The 26875-nt window shown below is 42.7% G+C and overlaps 1 protein-coding gene across 4 annotated transcripts in view; it reads left to right on the plus strand.

Moving 5' to 3' along the window:
• fnip1 (folliculin interacting protein 1) overlaps window positions 1-26139 on the plus strand; it is a 43640-nt gene extending 17501 nt beyond the window's left edge. For 3 of the 4 annotated variants that reach the window (XM_034098642.1, XM_034098644.1, XM_034098641.2), the window contains exons 3-18: window positions 2636-2773; window positions 2978-3078; window positions 3315-3389; window positions 3657-3748; window positions 4739-4822; window positions 7163-7234; window positions 8717-8852; window positions 9609-9810; window positions 10254-10336; window positions 14701-14847; window positions 16289-16458; window positions 17639-19370; window positions 19908-20073; window positions 20275-20475; window positions 20574-20689; window positions 24166-26139. In XM_034098642.1, coding sequence (XP_033954533.1) covers window positions 2636-2773; window positions 2978-3078; window positions 3315-3389; window positions 3657-3748; window positions 4739-4822; window positions 7163-7234; window positions 8717-8852; window positions 9609-9810; window positions 10254-10336; window positions 14701-14847; window positions 16289-16458; window positions 17639-19370; window positions 19908-20073; window positions 20275-20475; window positions 20574-20689; window positions 24166-24244 — 3594 coding nt within the window. In that variant the 3' untranslated portion in view covers window positions 24245-26139. The remainder of the gene's footprint in view (window positions 1-2635; window positions 2774-2977; window positions 3079-3314; window positions 3390-3656; window positions 3749-4738; window positions 4823-7162; window positions 7235-8716; window positions 8853-9608; window positions 9811-10253; window positions 10337-14700; window positions 14848-16288; window positions 16459-17638; window positions 19371-19907; window positions 20074-20274; window positions 20476-20573; window positions 20690-24165) is intronic. The other variant, XM_034098643.2, reaches the window with a different exon arrangement.
• The last annotated feature ends 736 nt before the right edge of the window (window positions 26140-26875 follow it).

Here is a 26875-nt window from a genome sequence, read left to right on the forward strand (position 1 = left end):
TGCATCAATTATTTTTACACAACCAACTTTGTTTGCCTCGCCTCTCCCAAACTGTTGCTTTTGAATAACATGCCCTATACTTTCCTAACGCTGCTGCGTGTTCCCGTCTGTGTGACCGGTTTGTTCTTGAGCTCTTATCTACAATAATAATAGCCTCAGCTGACAGCCCATGTGTAAGCAGCATTCTTTCATCCTCACATGACGGCCCTGTCACTCAGCTTCTTTCCGTCTTTCTCCCCATGACTCCGGCTCGGTCTTACCCTCCCTGAACTCTACAACTTCTTTCTCTAAATCTGGTTCCCCCTGTCTCTAAGTTCTGGTTCTCTGAACGCTCTAATTGTGCTCTTGGCTTGATTAAACAAGTGTTAAGGTTTACTTAGTACTTCCTACTTTATCTCTATAATATTTTATAAATGTAATAAGGTAGTCTCTACCTATTAAAATATCCTCTTTCACTCTCACTATACCTCTTACCTGATCTTTTTCTACCTCAGACACTTTCTTTAGTTTTCTACCAAACTCAACATGTTTTTTTGTTGTGTCTCAAAGTTTCCTCACACTGTCACTCTACACCTGCTTCCTGTTTGTCTCTTTTTCTAATCATCTTTCCATCACCTGCGAGTTTCACCTGTCTTTCGGCTTCCTCTTAGGCAGGTCTCTTTTTTCCATGACCAGTATTTCTCTATCTGCTCATTATCATGTTCATAACCTTGCCATCACACATACACACATACACACTGACGCACACTCCTGCTGTGTTGTGGCATTGAAACTTAGATTGTCTGTGTGCTTATAGCTCTCATTTGACTGAAGCTCTACATTTAGATTGTACTGGTGCCAGATATAAAACCACGGTAAGACAATGAATGCATCCTACAAAGTGATACTATACGTTCAAAGTGAGATCTTTTAAATACAAAACAAGCTAAACGCAAAGAGACATTAATTGAAAAAGTCTGATCAGTGGGTGCTTGGGCTGACATTAATATGTTTGGTGGATTCTGCTTTGTTCGGGCTTGGCCAGCCACTGTGTGACTCCTATCACATGATGGCTCTTTTTTGTCTATTTTGTTGTTGTTTTTTGTCAACTCAGAGGAATTTATTTGAGAGAGATCCACAGCAGGAACAAGCAAAGCAGCATCGAGAGAATGAGGAATAGAGAAACAAGGGATATATGGGGCATGCATGTCAGAAGGAATTACAAATAAAGCAAAGCAACGACAGATCGTCTGTTAGGAAGAAGGGATCTAAAGAAGATGACGAATCCAGGAGATAAATGCATGTATCCAAAGAGACGAAGCAAGCTGCGGATATTAGGAGAAGAATGAAGTTGTGGAGGGAGAGTGAGAGAGAAAAAGGGAGAGAGAGGGGGAATGATTGCAGTGCTGCTCGCTCACGAGTTCCAGAAAGAGTCATATGACTGCCAGTCACATGCTGCTGGCCTCTGTGTACACACCTCACACTGCAGTGCAGCGGACGCATTCACACACACGTACACACTCAAGCACCTTCTGGCTCAGAATCCACGTGGCTTTATTAGCATGAGGACCTGTGTGTCCTACAAAATGTCTGATATTACAGAATGAAATGTACTTTTAATGAACACATTGAAGCAAAAACACTAATCCCTGCCTTCCTTCCTTCTCTTCGGCTCCCTCTCGGTTTCCTCTCCTTTCTCTTCCATTCTTCCGTTGGCAGCAACAGTGGTTTCAAGTGAGCCATTACCAGAGCCTAGCTAAAAAACACACCCTCCCCCCCCCTCCCAAATGCATTCCTCCTGAATAGATGGCCAAGTTAAGAAGGCACATGACACAGGCTGATTAAGCTCTCATTGCTTTTAGTTTTCTGTTTACACAAATTGTGCCTGGATCAGGTTTTTATGGGTTTGGAAGAATTTAGCATTATAACTTCAGCTTGAGTTAAATTCTTAACTTGATACGGGCCAGCTACTTTCATATTTGGCACTTGTTCTTGTTGTTCATCTGGATGAAATGAGGTGAAGCTGGTTTCTCTTGTCTCTATGTTAGTAAAGTCCCTCTGCAATATAATCCTCTTAACTTTGTTATCTATTCCCACGTGTACGGGCTGCTTCCACACCCTTTTTAGAGTTAGAGCCAGACACACATTCTGTCTACATCTGTCCTGTCCTTCATTTCCACAAAATAGGGTTCCAGCTCATTTTTGCTACTATTAATTGTTGCCCATTTTTTTTTTTTTCCCTTGTCCCAAAAGCAACTTCATACTTTGAGCCAATGCTACTGGCCTGTTATCAAGAGGAGTGTTTTAGATTTAGATATTTAGACCATATGTTTTCAGAGGCTGCAAACGTTTGTTTACATCCTAAATGTAACACATGGCAGTAAAAAAGGCGGATTTTTCATCTATTCAATCTCAGCAAAAACACATGTCTTTGGGCGATGAGGATTGAACCGTTGGATGAATGAAGGGAACGAGGTTTTCTGAAACCACTTCATTTCATTGTTTCATTTAAACGTTTTAAACGTTTATTTGGCAGAGACAATGCACGGTAATGAACACTTAAAACATTCAAATGTATCAAGCGTGACGTCTGCAGAGTTAGAGGACCTTGTGTTCATGGTATTTAATGCTGTATGTCTTGTTCGTGATCCCATAGAGCACCGAGGGCCAGGGGAAGATGTTCGGGAAATGCTGCCAGCTCCGTCCTACTGGAGGCAGCAGCAGTTCTCTGGACAGCTCCTCCTCCTGCACCTCTGAGCCCAAGGAACCTAAGGAGCCAGGCATCCGCTTCCAGGTTACACACACTTTCAATATACCTTTTACAGATTCACTCCCCTTAAGTAATGTGTTTTAATACCCATATATCACATGCACAGAAAACACTCACTTAGCCACTGTAGATTGTAGCGATACTTTGAGGTCCATTTAGACAAGAACATCTTAATCTCTCTTTAAGGGTAACAACCTAAAACCTCTGTGCTCCTCCTCTCCTCACCAGGGTTCGAGGTGTTCGTCCGATGTAGTAATGCTGGGGGAAATGATGTTTGGCTCTGTGGCGATGAGCTACAAAGGCTCCACGCTAAAAATCCACCAGATCAGGTAAAGAGAATAGTGATGCATCAACTCTGCACAGTTGATACTGCCATGTAAAGAATTCTTATTCCATTTAATAGGTAGATGAAACCTTTGAGGTGTCGTTTTCTCGTAGGCGTCTTGTTTTTAATTTGCGTACATACAGGTGGTAGAAGAGGAAACCAATCATTTGAAAGGTAAATGTTTTCTAGCACATGGACTGAGAACACTTGCTGATGATCTTTGTCCCTGTGTTCTATCAGATCGCCACCTCAGCTGATGCTTAGTAAGGTCTTCACCGCCAGGACGGGAGGCAGTGTGTATGGCAGTCTCAACACGTAAACACACACACCTCTCTTTCCTGTTGTATCTGTCTTGGTTGTTGTTTATATTCCCTGTTTCAAAATAAACCTGGGACGCTGTCTCTGTTTTCTATTTGCCCCATCTATTCAAACACACTCTTGTACAAAACGGTGTGCCCTAGTTGTAATCATTTTTAAACATTTGTCTCTAACTTGCATAGAGTGTGTATAAACAGCATAATTGTGTTCTTACATGCAAATTATCCATATAAACCTCTTTGTTTGTTGGTTTTCTGATCTTAGGTTACAGGATAGCCTAGAGTTCATTGGACAGGATGGCAACACCCTGAGGCCCGATCAAAACACAGCGCCCAACAGCCTGCTAGGGAACATAGGTAACCATAGAAACCCAGGGCCACACACCAAAACTTCTTCAGCCAACAATGACAATCTTCTTTTTTTTCCACTTCAATTGTGAACTCTTAATTAGAAAGTAGGTGAAAGGTTTGTTATTGTATGGTCATAGCCAAACACTTTGTTCTTAAAAACACTTCTAGAGCACATATGACTTTAAAATCATAATCTCATTTAGTTTTTAGTCGGTGCTTATAACTCTTTTGAAGAAATTACCCACAAACAACTATATAGAGGGGTACTTAACTGTACGACATATTGTAATTGCTGCAGTAATTGTAATTTACATGTTTTTAAATCTACACACTTTTAGTGCCTTGATAGAGCTGCGATGAATCGACTGATGTTGTGTAGCTTCCTGGCTCTTTACTGGATGGACTCTGCCAACAGCTCTCCCCTATTGTTCAGCAATTTGCATAATCATCTGTTATCATATCAAGTATCAACGTAACCGTGCATCCCTGCTGCACCCCTGCTGTGACTCATACTTGAAGTGCATGGTGACTCTACTTGTTATTCACGGAGAAACTCAGTCTTTAAAAAAAAAACAATTGTGTTTGAAAAACTGAAACCAAACACTTTACAACTCTGACGTGAATATACAAAAAAGAATAGAAGGAACAGTTGGCAAACTCGATCCTTTGGTGCATTTTCTCTCTCATCCTCGCAAAAAAGACAAAATATATTAACTCTTAAACGTATCATAATTTATTTGTTTGTTAAGCTACTTTTCTGTGAGTGATACCAGCATTCTGTTTTGTCTCTATGACTGACTGACCCACCAGAGGAGGGTCAATATTTTAATCCATACTAAAAAAGCTCCTGCAACTCTTTTGACTACAAGTTGGCCAGAAGAACAGGAGACAGCCAGCTTTCCTCCTTATTCATTCACTAACCACAGTTCATGTTTTTTGTCTCTTTTCCCTCTTCCTCCCTTTCTTCTTTTCCGTGTTTTTGTCTGTGCTGCGCAGGACTTTCTCAGCTGTGCAGCCCGCGACGGGCCTTCTCTGAACAGGGCCCTCTGCGCCTCATCAAGAGCGCATCTTTCTTTTCAGGTTGGCGCTTAAAGCTGGCCATGACTGCCAGTAGCATGCGTGTGTGTAGACAGTAGTAGGGTTTGTACTGGTCTTGACTGTCAGCGGCTGCATGCCTGTGTGGTGATTCTTGCACTGGAAGTGGTAGCAGTAGTCAGCATGCAATATCACAGCACTTCTGTAAATACCTTGGGTCAGATAGAAGCTGCAGAAAATGTTCTTTGAGGTGGTTGGCATGTTCTTCCAAAACTAGATGATGTCTTCTCCTATATTGTTTAATTTGGACATTTTGACTGAAATCCTCAAAAGTGGCTCCAAATAACGGTACAAATGCCATTCTCTGACATCCACAGCTTTTTATTTACACATTCTGGATTGGAAGTTGGCAGTGAACCCAGACAATACCAACTGTTGCATAGTCAATCAGAAGTCAAACAAAATAACCTCACTCACCGTAAGAACTATGCTAGATGTATCTGACCCGGGCCTGCAGGTGTATGAAACACAGAGGTGATGCATGGTTTCTCACTGGTGTCGGGCTGTAGTTAGAGTTTCACAGTTCCTTCTCTCTGTCTTCTTCACTAACATTCCTACACTCACTTATCTCGATGATTTGAGGATTTATGTGCGTTGAATCATCAACCATCACAACATCAATCAACATTCTACCAGTAGTCTGCTTTCGTATTCTTTATTAGAAAGCGTTGTAATGATGCAGTAATGTTTAAGTATGCACGTAAACATCTCTATTCACATCAGACGGTTACACAGTCTGCTGTGGGTCACCGAACACTTCATCTGAGCAGCTGGTGGGGAAATGCCTTGTTAAAGGGCACCTTGGCGGTAGTTGTTTTTAGAAAAGGAAACGGTTACTTAATATTCCACTTTATCCGCTGTATTTGTACCTGTTATATACTCACCTTAAACCCCAACAGAAGTAGAACAAAAGGTCAGACAAATGTAATTGTCCCTTCCCCTGTAATAATACATCTCCACCCTTGCTGTTACAAATTGGTGAGGAGTTTTTACAGAGGCATTCCAGAGGGGTGGGCAATATATCAATATAGTATTGATATGGTAATTTGAGACGACATATTGTCCTACACTTTGGTTATAATAATCCCACCTGGGGCTTTTACTTTGTTTTAAAGACTGCATTACAGTAAAGGGGTGTAATTTTCTGAAATTACCCGACTATTCTAGCTGTTTTTATAATTACATTATATCCACATTACTGATGATAATCAAAAATCTCCCTGTGCGAACTTTTTTGTGAAAGCACTAAATAGTCAACAGTACAATATTGCCACAATATCGATTATGGGAAGTATTGTGATAATTAAAAATGTTTCATATTGCCCAGCCATACCCTGCACGATGTTGCCTACCCACAATTCTGTTCGGGGCATCCATAGGCTGGCATGGCATGTAGTTATACAATGTTGGTATGGCCATAAAGCGCAGATTGCCACAGGAGTGCCCGTATACACAAACATTTGAACGCTTAGCAACAAAAGCCCATGCTGACTTGCCCGTTAATCATCTCAGCCGGAGCTATGCCTTCTAACGGCACATTGACATGCTGCGTTAGTGGTTTTCACACCTCTCCGCTGTGAGAAGTATTACAATTTTTCCAATTTTATACTGAAGTGTTGACGAGAAGGACATTTGAGAATAGGCACACAGGCTCGGTCACATTCATAGTGCCGTGTCTCTTGTAAAAAGTAGCATCAAAGCTGTGGCAGCTGCTGAAGATAGCTTCACCAGTGAGTGAGTCAGTGAGCCTTCAACAGCAGTAGTGTCTTGTACAGTATGTGTCTTACTTGTGGAACTTCCTGTTTTTGGTGAAACAAAAACAAACAGCCGTTTTGGAATGAATCAGTAACAGCCACTTGACAGTAGATATTATTAAACATCCCCCTTTTTATTGTAGTAGTTGTGTGATTTGTGGTCTAATGGTGGAGATACAGTGTATAGTAAGATAACATTTCCTGGTTGCATGTCCAAAAGTAGTTTATAGTAAAAAGAATGCTTGCAGTTTCTTGCTGAGAATATTCTTGCCATAGCTTGGTAAAGGAGGTTGAGGAGGTGAAGCGTCCTAATTGTAGTCTCTATATTTGTTTGTGGATTAGCATATTCAGGCTATGACTAGGTGTTAGAACCCTAAATAAAGCTGGTACTGTTTTTGTTTATATAATTTCTCACGTGTTATTCTGTGTCACTTTCCTTCTTTCCTCCTTTTCTTCGGTCTCTTATGTCAAAAATCTCCCTTTTGATCTGTGTCGCCCTCTGTCTTCACCCTTTTCCTTTACCTTTAACCCAACCTTTTCACTTTCTCTCTCTCTCAACCCTTTCCTGCAGGCCACAGTCACCCCATGGACATGCCTGGCCGAGGGCTTCACGACGAGAGGGACAGCGGCATCGCCAGGTCAGGTATGTTAATGAGACTAGGAGGTAAAGCTTGGATTGACCTACACTGAGCACAGCGATGTTACTCTCAGCCCTACAGTGCAGCTACGCTTTGAATTGGGTCCACATTTATTCTTGTCCAGACCAAAGAGGTCAAGGTCAATTTAAGGAAGATTAATAAGTATGTAAATTATTGGATTATAACTCTTAACACTCTCCTACCTCAAACACATTAAAGGTTCCCACAAACTGGCCTTTTTTCAACAGGAATGATGCACCTAAATGTTAAACTTCTGCATTGGTTACTTTAAGCAGTGATGCTTGAGCTTTGATACAATAAGATGGAACTTTATTTATCCCCTTGGGGAAATTCAGGCGTTTATAGCAGCAACAGTGTCAGAATGAAAAACAGGATTTACACAAGATTAAAATAGAATACAAATTAAATAATAATAATACAACAAAAATAAAGCGATAAAGTAACTATTGAAACAAGATATCACGGTAAAAAGTTGAACATTTGTGTGAACATATTCAATATTTAAATACGTGTGCAGATTTGAGTGCAACTGATCTCACTAGTATGCAATCAGTTTTCTTCTCCATTGCCATTCCCTCAAAGTATGTTGACGTCAAACCCTGTAGGTGTTTACGTGGCATCTAGGGTCCAGAAAACCTTGTGCAATGGAAACTCCCCCCCTCTACAAACACCACCATACCCCACTGGCATGAAGGGAATTGGGCTTTCTGCTCAAACCCGGGTCACATGCAGGATTAAATGTAGCAGCTCTGAAAAGCTGCTACTAGTAAATGAGCTTCTAATTCCAGCCTCGTCCTCTCATCTCCATTCCTCCCCAATGGGGTGAGGCTCTTTAGAAAAAACTGACAAACAAATAGACCCACATCCCTCTGTGGCAACAATCCCAAATACATAGTGTCCCCTTTTTACTGCTACGTCTTCACCTAGCACCGTTCTCTCTTCATACGTCACACACACTCTCCTGTTCATCTCTTTGAACACTGTTAAGGTCAGACACAACTGACTCATGTGACCATTGACCAGCACGTGCTGCCGGGGCTGTAAATAACTCTGATTGTGCGCGTGTAGGTTTGTCATTACTATATCAGCCTGGTGTAAAGCCAGGTTGTCCAAGCATGTGACCGCTAGCAGGCTTATATTAGATCTCATAAGAAAGCTATCTAATGATTAGGGGAAAGTGTAAAGAGGGGTATCTTCGTGCCTTTTCCCGTGCCTCGTCTGAGTAAGATCAATTATAGTTTGTTACATCTGTCAGTCTCTGTGTGGAAATGTCTGTGTGCAATGTGTTGTTCAGAAGCCCTACGCACTTGTCTGACTCACTCTTGTCCTTCTTCTCTTGTCACCCACCATTCCCTCCCTTCTGTTCTCCTTCTCCTCATTCTTGCTCTCTTCATTTTTCCCTCCCTTTTCTCATCTCCTTTATCCCCCTCCGATCCTTCTCTCCATCCCTCCTCCTCCCCCTGTAGCTTCCCTGAGCAGCCTGTTGATCACCCCCTTCCCGTCTCCCGGCTCCTCCCTCACCAGCAGCTGTGCGTCCAGTTACCAGCGGCGATGGCTCCGCAGCCAAACCACCAGCTTAGAAAACGGCGTGTTCCCCCGATGGTGAGACATGCACACACACCTGTGCAAAGAACATGTTTATTTGTACATTACATAAAAAACAACTATAGAGTCAGGTCTAACTTACACTAAGAGTAAAGGAGGCGAAGGAGAAGGAGGTAACCGTCTTAGCTTTGTTGTCTTTCTTTGCACAACTTCCCTCACACACTCTCTCCATCCCCCCCCCCCTGCTTAAGGCCTCTGATATGCTTTTGTGAAGTGTATCCTGTTTGACTTCCTCACAATCCAACAAGCAGCTCGGAAAATGACACACGCACACACACACGCACACACACACACACACGCACACACACACACACACGCACACACACACACACGCACACACACGCACAGTGCTGTGACTAGACAGGATGCTGTGTTGGCTTGTCAATGTAAATGCAGCTGTACGCCTCTGAGTGCTCGTATCTTCCAGGCGATACATTTCAGCAGCACCAAAGCATCTTGTTTTCCAGCTGGGATTCAAAGTCCCTCGACATGTGATGTGCGTATTTTTCGTCTTGGATGTATAAATGACAACATGTTTGCAGTACATGGAAAATGTATTTGTAATACCAATCAGTAGTAATCAGTATAGGGAAGGCCTAAATTGTGATCTAGCCTTAATATATAATTTAATGATCTTCAAGGGCAGGCGAACATTCGGAAATCAGAGCAGCCACACAAACATCTCAGGCTTCGGAGGTTGTATCGGATTATCTTCTGCTCCTTGTGACTCCTTGTGTGCCCTGTCCCCGTCAGGTCAGTGGAGGAGAGCTTCAACATGTCTGACGATAGCGCCGGACCGAGCCTCGGCGTGGCTCGGAAGAAGAAGATCGCCATCGGCGTCATCTTCATGCTGTCCCCCAACACGGAGGAGAACAACCGCTTCCAGGATTTCTTCTTCTCCCACTTCCCTCTCTTTGAAAGCCACATGAACAAACTCAAGAGCGCTATCGAACAGGTGAGTTTGTGTATGACGCTGATTGACTGTGTTGTTATTAACTGCAAAGATGATTCTTTTGATGTGTTAGAAGTGTGTTTCCCCCTTTTTGACTGCTGTTGCTTCCCTGATGGACACTGTGAAGATAAGCCTGTCAGTGAAAGGCATTTAGCAGGGAGACATGAATAGTATTGAATGCAGACCTTTGCTGGTGTAATGAGCAGAGTTGCTGTCAGGTGACCACTCAATGATCATACCTTGTACATGTATATCTGAGATTCTGTTTGCCGCGGTCTGTTGTTGGCACTGTCGCAGCTCTGGAGGACTTCCAGGTTTACCCTCAATCTTTCTTTCAGCCCCCCCCCCCCCCTCACACATCCCTTGCTCCACCTTTCCTGCGGTATTGTTTGTCAGCTTCAGTGCCAATTCTCTCCAAAGAGCATGTGTGTTGTGTCACCCTCAAGGCCATGAAGTGTCGTCGGTCAGCTGATGCCACTCAGAGAGCCCTGGCTTACAGTCGAATGGTGGAAGGACTCACCGAGTTCAGGTATGGCAACAATTCACACTCTCACCATAATGCAGACAATAATCAGACTTCATTCATTATTTTCTTACGACAACTGGCAAATACTTCATAGATCATAGGGTTGGGCCAAATTCTTCTACTGACATTATCACTGATATACAAATCTTCATCTCAAAAATGTAACATTGGTGCCTTTGTGAAAGCCCTGATATTTGAGTGTTGTTTGCACACTGGGTTAGGAGTTTTTTCCCGGCTGCCCTCGTTAGATGGAGTCGGTTGATATTTAGTTTTAAGAGATGTTTCCATCTTAAACCCAACACGTTATCTCTTACAAATGACTTTGTTCACATTCTCTGGCTTTTTGTGTGTGAGGGTTTACATTACACAGTTTGATAAACGTGTATTATCTTGGTTAATTACATTGAATATTAGATTCTGATTGGTCAAATTGGAAATGTTCAGAGGTTGTTAATACTTGAAAACACATTGCTGCTAAGCAACATAATGACCGTTGCTAAGGAGGATCAAGGGAGAGAAGTAAAGTAGGTACAAGACAGAGCCTCGGACATCAGAGAAATCAACGGAAGAAAGCAGACGGGAATTAAACAATAACGGCAACATGGTATTGGCTGCTCTGGAACTTGTTAGGTTAGTGGAAAAGGAACTGGGAACAAACTTGGACAGTTATTGTAAACCTTGATCAGTGCTGCCGTGAAGTCAACAAAATCATTTTCAATGAATATTGTGAGTCAAGTCGTTGGTTTATTGACTATGTGGCCGTGTTAACAGCGGGATAGTGCAACCAGGCGGTCATTCATGAACACCCTTACATATCATCAAGCAGGCAGTAAACTGTTGTTGATAACATCTGATATTCTCCAGCTGCTATGGCCTGCAGATAAAAGAAGCACCTGATCTGTCAACAAGGTTTACAAGATAATTATTTTTCCCTATGTCATATTTCTTATGTTCACTAGGTGTCACATTACTTTGATGCATTCCCGTCATAAAGGTGTCTTTAAGTGCCTCTTTGTTAGTTGTTACAATTGAACTGAATGGTGCTTTTCATTGCTTTGATGTTGTTAGCATGTGCTACAGGATAACTGTCAGTGAGCACGCTGTGTCTCTGAATAACAAGGTGATTTTATGGACTCTAAAGTTAACGGAGATAAGGTGAAGGGATTGTGTAATTCTGCTCCAGTTACTGATGTGGCGTGCTGAGGTGTCGAATCAATGAATAACTAATGAACTGTGTCAGGATAGCGTGATGCTAACAGTCTCTGTCCTTTTGTCATATGCGCATAATTTAATAGATAATTGGGTACCACTTTACAATAAGACTACCCTCAAGTGCCAACTTGAGCGTGCACACAGGCAAACCTGAGCGCACACAGGGTGGAGAGGTTGAGCGAGGGAGAGAGAGAGAGAGGGAGGGAGAGCGCGTGCAGCAGTCTTCTTGTGCACGGAGCAGGAGTTTGTGAGAGGGCTTAGAGTCAATTGTGCTTGCAAAATATATTTTTCTGTGCTCAAAAATGTTAAATTGCGCGCTCAATAACATTTCCTATGCTCAAAATGTTCCATTGCGTGCTCAGGATAGAGGCACAAAAATAACGCCGTAGAGTAAGAAATGTTGTAGTATGTTAGCTAAAAGAAAGGAGGAACACACTGTGACCTACCTGTAGCAAACCACAGATGTTGCTATGCATGCTGGGAGTTCTTGCGATAGAGTTTTGTTTGTTTTTCAGGAAGCTTATTTGGCTGAAATGTTAGAAGCTACCAGTTACTTCTCAACTCTCCACCACAACTACCCAATGAGGATGCTTTGTTTATTATTTGTCTAGAAACACCAGTTCCCAGAAGGATATAACCTTTTAATGTGTAATGAAATCAAATATTAAATCATAAAGGTTCTTAAACATTTGAATTGGTGTGATATGCTTGTCAGTACTGTATGTCTGTTTGGCACCTTGTAAAACACACAACCTTAAATGTGTGTGTGTGTGTGTGTGTGTGTGCGTGCATACCACTACTTTCACTTGCCACACACACTTGCAGGCAGACGTCTGAGGTTCCCTCATTGCTGCAGTCATATGCCTGTTGGCAGCCGGCCACAGCAACCCAAGCCTGCGGAGTGGCAACCCGATCTTCCTCAGACACAGGCCACGGGCACCAGAATAGTAAATAATATGTGAGATCCCGGGACTCACTAAATATCTGTAAAATCTCACCTTCAGCCAGCAGCTAAATATAAGTGCAGCCACCTTTGCCATTAAGGGCTTTTGACTTCATGGAATATTACAGGAGGAACTGGAGGAAATGCCTTTGCAAGATGCTGATTTTGCATTCTGCATGCTGTCGAAGATAAGCTGGGCACTTAGCAGAGGCATGTGCACATATAAGTCACACCAGCCTCTATTGGGGGGTTACTTTAGGGTTTGCTTTAGAGGAAAAGCAGGAGTAGTGACGGCGGCAGAGCCACTTAACACATCAGGGTTGGAGAGACTCCACTTCCTATTTTAGCTCACAAGCATAAAAAAAGTGCTTATCCTTCTCTTGGACGAAAGTATGCAAGTACTTAATGGAGGCCACTAGAAACTGTGCCTCAGAGTTGTTAATAGCACAAAATGAACTGAAGGCAATCGGAAAGAAAACTGTGCCTACAGAATTTATAGTGCAAATTTGACTTTTATACTAAATATTTGACTGATTGGTAAGAGGCAAAAGAAAGTACACTACTTAAATGTTTATATTCTAATAAACAAAAATAATATAAACCCATAAGGATTATTGGTTAGTAATTGCACTAATAGATTCAATGCCCATAACTCTTGTGCTATAACTCTTAATACGTACAAGGTGCTTTCACTTTCATTGGCATTCGAAAACACAGCTTGAGCCAGAAGTCGTGTATGAGATCAGAATTGTTTGTATCGCTCCCGTCCATAGTGAGAGCATTTCAAATCAGTCTCCTCGACACAACAGTTTAATTTCACATCACGCTCTTTAAAGTTCACCTGAACAGCTGCTGCAGAGAGGCTGAGGGCCGATCTCCCTCTCAGCTGGAGCTGGCTCCGCCTCAGACCCCAGCCCACCGAGGGGCTTTCAGATCAATGTACACCACACATTATCTGGGTCGACTGGGGCTTTAAAGTGTTAATCAAAAAGTGTCATTAGGTTATTTGATGCTGCAGTCCTGATGATGGATCATCTCTGCTGACAACGACATGTAAAGAGAGTCAGCGACATGTTTAGGGTATGTTGATCTACAAGTGACATCAAGTCTTTGGCAGTTAAGTACTACAGTACCAAAGATTTGTTTATACGTTATAAATCACTTAAGCTGCTGAGTATTTTTTGGAGGTAGTTCAAGCATTTTTCTTAGACGTTCGTGTCCACTACCACAGTCATTGTGTTAATATTATCAACCCGCCAAGAACAGGTTTTGGATTACAACACTAAACCGTCTAAAAAGAACTAGCGCAACAACAGAATTGCAATGCACTTGATTTGACAAGTTCTCCTTTTGCCCCCTGTCCATAACTTCTTCTTATGAACCTGTAAACAAAGACTACGCATGTTGTTCCTATCTGCTTTGAAGAAACACATCCACCTAAAATAGCTTGATTACTGGAATACTGGAGAACTAGTGAAGGTCACTTTCACTTTGTGACACCTGCGTTTTCTCCCAGCATGCAGCATGGCCACATCTCTATCACCAAGTTTTGTTTTTTTATAGGTCAACAAGGGTTGAATGTTTACTGTCTTAGATCTTGTGCAGTTTCCTGTTACACTAAATCAAGCTTCCACTAAGTGTTTATCAGTTAAAAGTCTTGTGACAGATCACTTGCGGTCAAATGTATTTCACTTGAATTTGCTTGACATGTTCGCAGAGAAAGCAGATAAAACATCTGCACAGTTTAGCATTTTCAAACTCATAATCCAGCAGCTGCAGTGCATATTTGAGCTCTGACTAAAACGCCTGATTCTCCACATTCCTCCGGCTGCAGAGATTCCCCTCTGCCCCTGTGTCAAAGCTTGGCCTCCAGCCGAGACATGCTCACCAACACGCCCCACGCTCCATGGAAACTCCACTCCTTCTCAATGGACAAACGCTCCAACTGAGCCTCATACAGATAGATATACACACTGTACAGAGCAGGAGACAGGGTTGGGAGTCAAGTTTGCTGGACTGTTTCAAACACACACACAACGAGGGTCTCCCATGGGCCCAGCGCAGTCTGTGAACTGAGATCTCTTTTGTTTACCCCGAGAGACAATAACATGTCTGTTCTCTCTCTGTCTGTTTTGTCTCTTTTCCCCCTCCTTCCCTGTCCATGCCCCTCTCCGTGCTCTTTCATCCCCCCCTCGCCGTACCTCATCTCCAGGATGACAATCTGCGACCTCTACACCATGCCGAGGGTGGCTGAGCCCGTCTGGTTGACCATGATGTCCGGGGCGTCGGAGAAGAACCAGCTCTGCGGTCACTTCATGAGGGAGCTCTCGCTGCTGATGGAGCAGGCCTCCAAGAACCAGTTGAGTGACTGCTTGTTCTCACACCTAGGCCGCCATCAGTCAAGACATTTTCTCTCAAAAAGGGGATCATGGAAATATGTTAAGTCATTTCCAAACACATATCACTTACTGGTTTTTAAGAGTGGTAGGCCACAGCAAACCCACCTGTTGTGAAGATCAGGCTGTTCACCACTCGATTGATCTTTTCTGAGCTGACAGTATTAAGCAAGCTCACTCATGTAAAGAGAGACGACATGCATAGCAGAACTCGGACACAAAGAAAAGTTAGTCTTTTTTGCTTCTACTTCCTGGACAAGCCTATAAGCAGAGAAACACATGCAGGTTCACACACTGTTCATTCTATTCCATCGTCTTCCCCACCCTTTTCATGGCTCTCAAACATACACACAAGTGAGTGTTTCACCCTCTTGGCATGTATTGGTCTGCCACTGAGGGAGCTGTGAATGCCAGTCTCTAATTGCTTATTGTTGCTGTCATAAAGCCACGTCAAAACACTGCTAATTGTACACAAATGAATTGGTAGCAAGGCCTTTGTTGAACATCCATGTAGCATTTAGAAGTGTTTTTATTGCATTCTTTATTCAAATTGTATCATTGATTGCATACAGCAAAAATAACATGTTAAGACAATCATAAAACATAGTTTTTTAACACTTTACAGACATACAAAATGATTAAATTGAGGGTACACAAATAATTTTGAAGAAATTCCACATTAGCAATACAAACCCCTCCACTTGGAAGACATCGTGGTGGAATACTGTTTATCAGACTGAAGAATCAGAACGTGTCTGTACTTTACTATTACTATCTTTCACTTTCTCATGTTCTCTAAATCCCTGCACACTCTAAATGGTGTCTCCTAGGCAACCATTGGTGTTTCCTCATTAGCATAATTTCTCTGAAAAGTCAGTATTTCCACCAATGTTAGGGTGTCTTCCACACATCCATTTTGGACCTGACGATACACAACTACTTCTACGCTATGTTGACTCTCGGATGAAGCCATATGTCTCCCTGGCAACAAAATGTCTCGTAAGACATCATTTCTTTTCTGAGGCGTCCTGTCAGTTTTCCCATGATGCTAGTGATGAGTGCCGCAGTCACAACTGTGCTGGAGCACATGACTGAACTTGAGTAGCATTGGTGTTGAGTCATGAGACAGGAAGGGAAGTAGACACTTGTGGTCAGGACTGAGAAGTGAATCATTTGTATTGGTGTGTGTGTGTGTATCTTTCTGAATACATTTCTATTTGTGTGTGTGTGGAAAACAATGGATGTGTGTGTTCAGGCCAGCAAGAAAAGGTCTGACCAAGTTGACCTCACCAAATGAGATCAGGAGGGAAACTGAGAAGTCATTTTTGATCGGGTTCACACAGCTAGGATGTTTGGATTCTCCTCGTCTCTTTTGCTCACCAACCCATACCTGATTTATTTCAGATTCCTCCCCGCGTTATTGACAGCCATCCTGACCAATCATCTGGCCTGGGTGCCCACCGTCATGCCCAATGGGCAGCCTCCAATCAAGATCTTCCTCGAGAAACACTCCTCCAAGAGCGTCGACATGCTGGCCAAGACGCACCCTTACAACCCGCTCTGGGCACAACTAGGTGAGGCACTCGGAAAACAAACGCACACAAGCACACACAGTGACAAAACAAATGGACGTCTGATAAAACACCCGTGTTTGATCCTCATTTTCGGTGAAGCTGGAACATATCCTCACCTGTCATCATTAATCATCCCAGCACAAAGGCAAGTTGGAAGCTGAATGTTCTCCACATGCAGCTCCATGAGACTGCACTCTGTTGTAGCTCTTGTGTCAGTTTCATAAGTGTAATGCATTAATGATCTTGTGATAAAAACGCAATTTTTTTTTTTCATTTAAAATGAAATAATACTCCAATGAGGTGCAGTTCATTTAGATACTTATTGCTGTGTAAAGCATCAGTGTTTTTTAACATGTTGCATTACTGCTAATCTATTAGTGCACTTCTGCACAGTGTGTTGTGTTTATACACACAGTATAGCTGTATATGATTTGTAGATGCATGTAGTGAGTGATGATACACAAACATCTTATAGAGTACAGTATGTTGAGTAGTCCACACTTTCACCTCATGTGACATGGTGAACTCTGGGAAAGTGAGTTCATGGTGCCTCCTGGTGTTCATAGTGAGAACTGCACACCAGAGAGGAAAGAACACGTTAGTCTTTGGTTTGTTTGACTGGCGATTGTTTAAACATACCTTCATAAGTTCTGTAATATGTCCTTTGTGAGAGTCAAATAAAAGCCTCAAATATTGATATAAACTGTTTTATATCCAGATACTAAAATGTAAGTCAAACGTAATGTCTTTTTCTCAAAGTCTTCATCACACAACTTTTCTCATGATGGATGTATTTCTGGGATCCAAGAAATGACTGTCTCTAGTGCCAGTTTTGTTGTCGTATGTATTAGAAGTGTGTTATGTACACACTGTGTAGTGTATTCAGAGGGGACCCCTATTTACTCTTCTCCAAACTGCCTGCTCGGTACAGCTCGCTCATTTTAATGATAGATAAAGAAAGAAATATCTATAACCTATTTATGAGTAATTTTCTCGACAACTGTTCATCCGATCAACTTCACACTGCGGCAAAACTGGAGATTTCACAGTCAAATGTTATGGAACGGGCATAAATGATTTAAAAAAAAAAACAAAAAAAACATTTCCTGTTAAAATAATTCGATAAATCTAAATGGCTGTACAGAAGTGCTGATGTTTTGTTTTTTCCCTCACTGTGTAGGCGACCTGTACGGGGCCATAGGGTCCCCGGTGCGGCTGTCCAGGACGGTGGTGGTGGGCCGCAAACAGGAGCTGGTCCAGAGGCTCCTCTACATCCTCACCTACTTCATCCGCTGCTCCGAGCTGCTGGAGACACACATGCTGGACAGCGCCGAGGACGAGGCCATCGTCATCCCCGGCTCCCTCATCACCACCTCCCTGAGGAGAGGAGAGGTGGAGGAGTCGGACTACGTGCTGGTCACCGTCCACAAACCCAGCGGGGACTACTTGTCTCACCCCACCCACAGCCGGCAGACCGAGGTAGAGGACAGCAGCTACCCTTCAGACAACAGCCTCCAGAGCAGCACTTACACAGACACAGAGGGGGAGCAGGGTGGGGGGGACACACCCAAGGAGGAGGATGAGGAGGAGGAGGAGGAGGAGGAGGAGGACAGCAGTGACAGTCAAGGGTCCAGGAGCAGTGTGCTTCAGACGGGGGACAGTGCTGTTATCAGGAGGATTGCAGAATCAGCTGATCCCGGGGGGCTGCTCAGGGAGTCCAGCAGCCCCCCAGGGGTCCCAGAGGCCCGGCTAGAGACTGTGCTGCGGGTGGGCTCGGCGTCCCCCAGGGAGGAGGTCTGTGTGCTGGACACAGAGACCAAGGGAGACCTTAGACTCATCGTCCCGTCCACACCCACAGCCTCACTGGCATCATCACCATCTCCTGTCCCCACAGAGCAGAAGACCCCCGGCTCAGAGGCTGGGACGGAAGCAGGCGTAGGGACCCAGCCCCCCAGGGTGCTGGCCTCTCTGCCGTTAGAGATCCCTCTGGAGAAGAAGCTTCCTGATAAAACCACGCCTGCTGCTGCAGTGCCAGTTCCAGGAAGCACCGCGTCGGGGCCCATGTCTCTGATCCTGACAGAAGAGGACGAGCCGGCAACAAAAGTCACCTTCCTCATCGGAGACTCCATGTCTCCAGAGTCGGACACAGAGAGCCGCCGGAGGAAAGTGGAAGAGGACATGAAGAAGTACAAGAAGCACCTCAAGGACAAACCTCTCCACCAGCAGCTGATGCTGATGCAGCAGAAACAGCATCAGGTGCAACATCACAAACCCAAGAGTGGAGCGGAGTCGAAGACCAGCAGCAGCAGCAGCCAATCAGAGGACCAAACCAAACAGACCAAGGCAGCCCCCCCCCTGCAGCGGGTGTCCAGTAAGATGCCCAAGTGGACCCCCAACTGTGTGAACGATTTTGACGAGTACTTCAGTGTGGATAACCCCGTGGAGACTAGGACTATAGAAGATGTGGCCAAACAACCGACGGCCAACAGCACAGACAGTATGCACAAAGACCTGCTGGACCCCTCGGGAGTCCCCCAACCCGGGGACATTGGGGGCCACAGCAGTCCGGGGATAGGTCTGTGTTTAGGTTCAGGTACGGCGGAGGTGGGGTCCAGCAGGAAGGAAGACATTTTGCTGAGCGCCCAGAGGAGGTGCAGGTGTGGCTCCACAGATTCCTCCGACACATGCTGCTGCAGCAGGAGCTGTTCTGTTGAGCAGGACAAGGGTCTTCTGCTGTCGGTCCCCCTCCCCCAGGATGAGAGCAACAAGAGCACAGAGGACCAAAACAACAAGGCGTTGCCGGCCAACGACTGGGAGATCCCCCGCAACGAGAGCTCGGACAGCGCGCTGGGGGACAGCGAGAGCGAGGACACCGAGGACTGGCAGGAGGAGATGCTGCTGCCCCTCCCCGGGTGAGTACATGACACAATAACTAGTGCAAATGCTAATGTTCATTTTGTTTCATTAGTCTTAGTGAAGTTTTCATCACGTTGAGTAAACCCTATGCTGTTGTTTTTTCTGGTTTTGTTTAACTTAAAATCATTTTAGTCTAATCCTAGTAAAAAAAAAAAGTATTTCAGTCTGGTTTTGAAAAATGTAAATACACCTTTTTTTTAGTCATCAGATTGAGTCAGTTGAGTCAATCTGGGCTAGCCAAAAAAAAATGCAGTCATTTTAGTCAAACTTACTTACCATTATGATTCTGATAAAACCGGTTGAACACCTTTATTGTTTTTAAAGTACATGTTAGTTTAGATATCGTCCCAGTTTGAGTGAAATACTGTATCTTGATCTTTCTCCCCTCATCTTTGCATTACAAAAAAAAGCCATGGAGTTTACATAGGAGTTTTCTAAATAAAAAGTAATACACCCCTTCTGACTTTGTCTTCCTTTGTAATTGAAGTTATAATGACGGCAGGTGTCTATCTTTATCTTTTGGGATCACATAGGTCAAAGTTGGTGGAGAATTACTCGAAGCCAAGCATTGCCAACTTTGGCCGCTCTCTGTTCGGAGGCTACTGCCCCACCTACGTGCCAGACTTTGTACTGCAAGGGTTGCCTAGCGACGAAAAGCTTCGGCAATGCCTCATGGCCGAATTAACCCACGCTGTTCAGGTAAAGTTCAAGTGTTAAACCTTTTAAATTTCCTTGACATTGAAGTGTTTTGAACAACCAGAATGTGATTGCAAACAAGTCATTTAACTTACAAGAAAATGTGGTTTTGGATGTAACACTTATCTTCACTTTATGCATGTGTATTATTATTATTATTATTATTATTATTATTATTGTAACTGAATGTTTTCTCTTCTGCAGCATCCAGTATTGGACGAGCCTATCGCGGAGGCCGTCTGCATTATAGCAGACACAGAGAAGTGGACAGTGCAGGTGGCCAGCAGTCAGAGGCGAGCCACAGACGTCAACAAGCTGGGGAAGGAGGTCCTGGTGTCCAACTTGGTCTCAAACTTACTGCAGTCCACCCACCAGCTCTACAAACTCAACATCTCTCCCAACTTTGTACGTGACACCTTTCAGCCAAACACTGGTCATTCAGCAGCGAGCACCACTTTGATTCCTGTGCTTTAACATCCATGTGTCCTTCCTCTTCTCCTCAGTGTATCATGCACCTTGAGGACCGCCTGCAGGAAATCTACTTCAAGAGCAAGATGCTTGCTGAGTATTTGAAGGGTCAGACAAGAGTCCATGTGAAAGAGTTGGGCATGGTCTTAGGGTAAGGGGTTAACCTTTATTCTCCACTCACATGTGCTGAAAAGCAGAACATAAATGCCTAACTAATCTACTGAAACGTATTCTCTGGATTTTGTATCTCTAGCAGCAGGTCCCGTTATTTGTCTCATGCACAACTATAATGATGCACATGCAGTCCAATGAAGGCTTTACAACGTTGCAATTTACTGAGGGAGGAATGTTTTAGAGCTCTATGGTCCACAGTGAGTTTTTCTGAGCATTACTGAATTTAAACACAACTGTTATTTGCCTATAAGGACGGCCCACATGGCGCTAGTGATGTGTCTGTCGCGAACGAGCCGTTTGTTGTTGTTAAGGAGGCCTAATACAAGACAGAATGATATGATGATCTCCGTGCTACGGGTGCTCCGTGCATGCATGCAGTGACATGTCATATCCAAGGATTAGAGACTGTTGGAAGCTGCTGTTTTGAGCATTGCAATATATTTATTTTCATTATGTTATTTATTTATAATTATTTTTAAGCTCAGCAAAGATTTGTTGTCAGTTTGTATAGGTGTTGCTGTTGATATCTGCTTCTTTCTTTGTTTTGCGTGGTTCTACAATCAGAGCTTCAAGGGTCTGTAAATGCAACGAAAACAATTGGCCACAGTAACTCATTTATATTAAACATGTAATTTTTACTTTTGAATACTTCAGTACAAAGGATGTATTGAATAATTTAAGCAGACCCGGCGGCAGACATACATCTCTGAGCGGGCATTTGATTTACCAGGGCGGGCCCACCACGACACTTACATTTCCCGGGAAATCTGAATTGTCAACGGGGGGGGGAGGAGGGAGGCGCTCGTGAATTGTTGAAAGAGAGGGGTTTTAGGATGCCATAAGGCTGTTGACGGTCTTATGCAGGGGCGGCGGGTGCTTTAGGCTAGGGAAGGCTAAGCCTTCCCAAATATTTGTGTCACTGCATCCTGGTAAAATAAAAATATAATGTTTGTGTCTTTGACATTAGCGCTGCTATGCAGCCACCTGTGCCCTGTACTACGAAGCCAGTTAAAACCCTGGATATGTTTGAGTTATCTAAACTAACCCTAACAAACGAGATCTCGACGCTGGTTAATATCAACGCGGTAAATCAAGCCAGGGCTTCTCTCACCAGCTGAGAGCGCGTTCACGTGAAAGGGGTGGGGTTAGCAACATTTGACCAATCACAAACAGGGACAAGTGTACTCAGATACGGCTCAGCTGACTCAGATAAGGAGATAATATAGGCTATGATATTATATGATCGATGATCTGATTGAATGTGATATGAATGATAAGTGCGACACGTCGGCGTCTTCTCTGCATACAGCAGTTTAAACTGTATTTCCTTTATCCTGTAATATGCAGTGGTGTTTCTATATGTACAAAAGTGGTGGGGCACAAAAAACTCAGATGTCTATATATAAGCTTCTGCAGAGAGGTTCATGGCTGGTGAGGCACTGGCACTGACTCTTCAGGTTTACAAATATATTAAATCAAAATATAATATTATTTTCAAAAGCTTTTTTTGTCTGATGCTTCAATTACTTTTAAACAGACAGTTCAACAGAAGGATACCCCAAAAAATGTAATTTTATCATTTAAATATTGAATTGTTCTCTCTTAGTAAGATCCCATTTTCAATAAAATTGCAGTCTTACCTTGACTTGAAGATGAAGTCCATTTGCCTATCCTTCTGGACAAAAATCTCTATTACTTTTTTGTAAAAGTCCTCCTTATCTTCTTGTAGTTTCAAAAGTCTATCATAAATCTAATCTAATCAATAGATTTTTGATTCGAAAATGATAAAAGTAGGGTAGACATGTGGATATTATCCGGCTGAACAAAACGTACATTTATCTAACAGCTACGTTTCCCACAGATCTTATTTTGAGCTATTTTCTAAAATCCTATGGAGAAATCTCATTGCTTTTTTGTGGAGGGAAGACATGCGCAGCTTACTTCCTGGTTTTAGGACGCCTCACTGCAGCTCTCTCTCCTCCTCTTCACACACCACACTTTTCGCAGCACACGTACTTACAGCCAATCAGCTCTGCATTATGTGAGATGACGTATGGTGGGGATGGCAGCACTTTGCCCCTATGGTCATTATTTTTTGCCACACACATTAAATAAGAAAATACTCTGAGCATGCGCAGTGTAGTTGTTGCAGTCACCGTTCACTTAGACAGTCAGAGGGAGGGGCAGGATCAGGTTTTGTCCCACATGGCTCTAAAAAGCTCAATAGGCACACACTGTAGACACTAATTAGAAGAACACATACTAAAACAGCAATGTACAGACGAATCAGATGATTAAACATGATCTTAAAATATATTTTATATATTTTTTAATTTATTTTTTGCATTTTGTTGTAATCATTATTTGAATACTTTCTGCTGACACTAGGTGGGGCTGTGCCACCTGCCCCTAATGACCAGTCGCCACTGGTGATATGGAGAGAGAGAGAGAGAGAGAGAGAGAGAGAGAGAGAGAGAGCGAGAGAGAGAGATCGAGAGAGAGAGTATAGCTAGCAGGCTATCGCTATCGCAGAGAGAGAGAGAGAGAGAGAGAGAGAGAGAGAGAGAGAGAGAGACTTCAAAAATATAATTGATTGCCAGCTGACTTGCTTGCTCGTTGGTAACGTAGGCCTAACTGATTTCTTCTAATGTGCCTGCATCTGGCGCTGAGTTGCCATATTCCTTTCGTGAACCACTAGCAAGAGTAAACTAACAACCAGTCTTGCGCGCAGCCTTTCATGCAGAATTTCCTAGCAAAATAAAAAAATGATATTAAACTAATACAAAAATAAATATTAGGACAAAGCCCTACAAATAACAACAATAAACATAATAATAAAACAATAAAAATGTGGTATTCAGCCCTGATTAAAACAGCGGGCCCAAATCCTGGATGGGCGGGCCCAAATCCTGGATGGGCGGGCTTTGCCCCATGGGGCCCGCCCATGACGCCGGGTCTGAATTTAAGTGATAGGCTATATGTGTACACATATAAATCATTAGTCAAAACAGGGCTAAATTTGATTGAATTGTAAAAGGTATTTTATGCAGATAAACCTATTAACCCCGCCCCCTTAGAGGACTTAGGAACGGAGCCATAAGATCCGGCTCCCTTCAGAGAGCCATAATTCTCATCACTACATGGCACCTTACTGGAAAAACCCCCATTAATGTATTAAACAACCAGCAACAACATATTATACTCAAGTTATTTAAATCAGTGTTGTGTGTAAACTCTTGACGGATAAAAAATCATTTTGCTAGGATATGCTTTGTTTAGTATAAAAGGAACTCCAAAAATGCAGATCTGTAACTAGCACTATTGGATTCAATGTAAAATCAAGCTTTTCATTGCGTCATTTTTACCAATGAAACATGGCAGTGTGACGTTTATAAATGGTGTTACTTTAAACACGTAGATCTTATCCTGATGTTTGCTCTGGTGTCGTTTCAGAATCGAGTCCAGCGACCTCCCCCTGTTGGCCGCAGTGGCCAGCACCCACTCCCCCTATGTGGCCCAGATCCTCCTATGAGACTGTCAGACCTGGGGGGGGGGGGGGGCACTCTGGCCCCAAATCAACCGTCCATGCTCCACAGCTGACCCCCGTCATGGTGTTCTCCTCTCGCTCTGCAGTGTAGATGTTACACCACCGGGGGGAGCTAGAGTCCTTTGAATGTTTCTTTTATAGACTCTTTTTCTTTTTGGACAGAAAAACGCCAAAGACTTTATAAATGTTTCCAGGTGAGAATGAAACATTAAGGATTTCTACGGTATAATAACATTGGACTTTTTTTCCTTCTACTTTTTCTCTGTACAATCTGTGTCAGACTACAAGATGGATTTTTTTATTTGAACATTTTAAGATTAATATTATTGAGAACTTTATCAATCTCATGCATTTGTTATTTCATTTATCTTCATGTTTTTGTTTACAAGCCAAATTTCCCTTGAGATATCCCAGTGACACGTTTTATTGTAATTGATGCACACGTGAGGTTATTTTTGGTTAGACAAACCGGTTTTGAGATCGCTTAAAGCGGCTTTGACATTCTTATCATAGGTACAGCACTACCTCAGATCTTCACATGGATGACACACATTTACAGTCGCCCTATAGAAAACCCTGAGGTAAACGTTTGAAGCTATTTTAATCAGAGGAATGTCAGCGTCATCTTCGTGCAGACCCTATGCTGTGTTCTTCAACAAGGGGAGTTTGGTAAATTCCTGAGGATGATTGTTTTACACATATTTTTCAGATTGTGTTTAAGTTCCCCGCTCTACTGTGGATAAAAGCTCCGTCACACATCATCTACATGTATTTTACAACCCAAATGCTGAAATATTTTCACACTTTTATAGCTTCGCCACCTTTCTACAATGTTTACGGCTTCGATGTTTGCTGCAGACAAAAAGAGGAACACGGGAGGCCTTAAAATAGAGTTAACACTATTTTCAAACATGTTTCTATGACGGTTATACTCACAGAAACACGCAGAATATAAAGCTCTAGTAGCACCCTTTAAAAATAATGTTTCTTTAGATTTTCCATGACATTGAAAAGTGATTTTGGCTGTTATATCTTTAAAGCCAGGGTGCGATTTGGTGAGCGTAAATAAGTGGTTCCTTTCATAGTTTCAGTTTAGGTGGATTCTCTCCTGTGCATAGGGTGTTTTCTGCAGTGGGGGCCAATGGTATTTTATTGTTGGTACTTTTTGTTGTAAGTACTTTTTTTTGTTTCATCGGCATTGGAAATAAATCTATATTTTGTTATCTCTTTAATTAACTCCAGAAATAAAAGGAGAAGTTACACATTTCCCAATATTATTTAATATAGGTCAAAGCAGAGAGGAAACAGTTTTAAATACATATGAAGGCAGAGGGAGGAGCTTAATTTAGCCGATAAGCTCAATACATATTCAAATGAGTACTTACTGGAACAAACCTTCCACAATGTTTAATGATGTGTGCTTAAAGATTAGCGTATACATTATATGTTGGACTGAATGCTGAGAATGGCTTGTATTGTTAGAGAAAGCAGGAGTAATGTGTGTTTCTTTCTATAAGATCCCGTATATGACCCAAGTCTTAATAGAGAAGTGGCATGAATGCATCGGAGCTCATTTTGCTGGTAAAATGTCTAGAGACGTGCTTGTTGCATTAAAGATGCTCCGCTGTATCAGCCTACATTTTGTACAACCAGCCATTATGTTTAAAAGGTATGAATTTATATCTGCTTTCACTTCTTTGTATATGAATAAATTATTTAGTAAGTTTAGCCCATGGTATGTGTAACGGTTCATGTAAACTGTACATACTCTTGTTTATTTCCATGTATTTGTACAGAATGTCTTGAATTGTCTCTTCAAATAATTTTTTCCCAATTTTATGGGAATGTTGTGCAATAAAAATGCCGATGTTAAGAATTTATGTTGCTGGGAATTCTTTCTGTCACAAAATCAAAGGTGAAAGGGGGAAATAAATCATGGAAAAGTGAAAGAGATGGATTTGTAAATATAAAAATGTTTCCCAAAACCCCCAAAAGAGCTATAATTTGCATCTGGGAATTACTGATGGTACAGTATACACACTACAGTTATAAGTGTAGTTGATATACCACATACCCTTGTATCTGTTTATCAGACGGACCCGGCTCTGATTTAATGGATCGGCTCCAAATGTTAGGATTAGGATCGAAGTGTATCTTTTATTTTCCCACAAACATTTTTTAATTAAAAATAAATTGCATAGCTTTCACGTGTAAACTGGTGTTAGCTTTTGGGGTTATCCCATATGGGAATTCAGATTTTCCTTTTTTCTCTGCTTTTGCTGGTAAACGATTTAATGATATACGCCCAATCCATGACATTTCCTCCATTGCTGCCTCATTTTTAAACGGTCTGGAAAGTGGCTATGAATCCGTGCAAAGAATAGCACTTTTGTTTTGATTGGAGGTGGTTTCACTTCTGGTGCTCACCATCTGGATCACACATTGGACCCACCTTTTGCATTTACCACTCTGACGCTGGTTGAGGCTCCACTCCACCCTCCTCAGGAGACACACACACACACACACACACACACACACACACACACACACACACACACACACACACACACACACACACACACACACACACACACACACACACACACACACACACAC

Source organism: Pseudochaenichthys georgianus, chromosome 14 (assembly GCF_902827115.2).
Source record: "Pseudochaenichthys georgianus chromosome 14, fPseGeo1.2, whole genome shotgun sequence".
Classification (NCBI taxonomy): Eukaryota; Metazoa; Chordata; class Actinopteri; order Perciformes; family Channichthyidae; genus Pseudochaenichthys; species Pseudochaenichthys georgianus.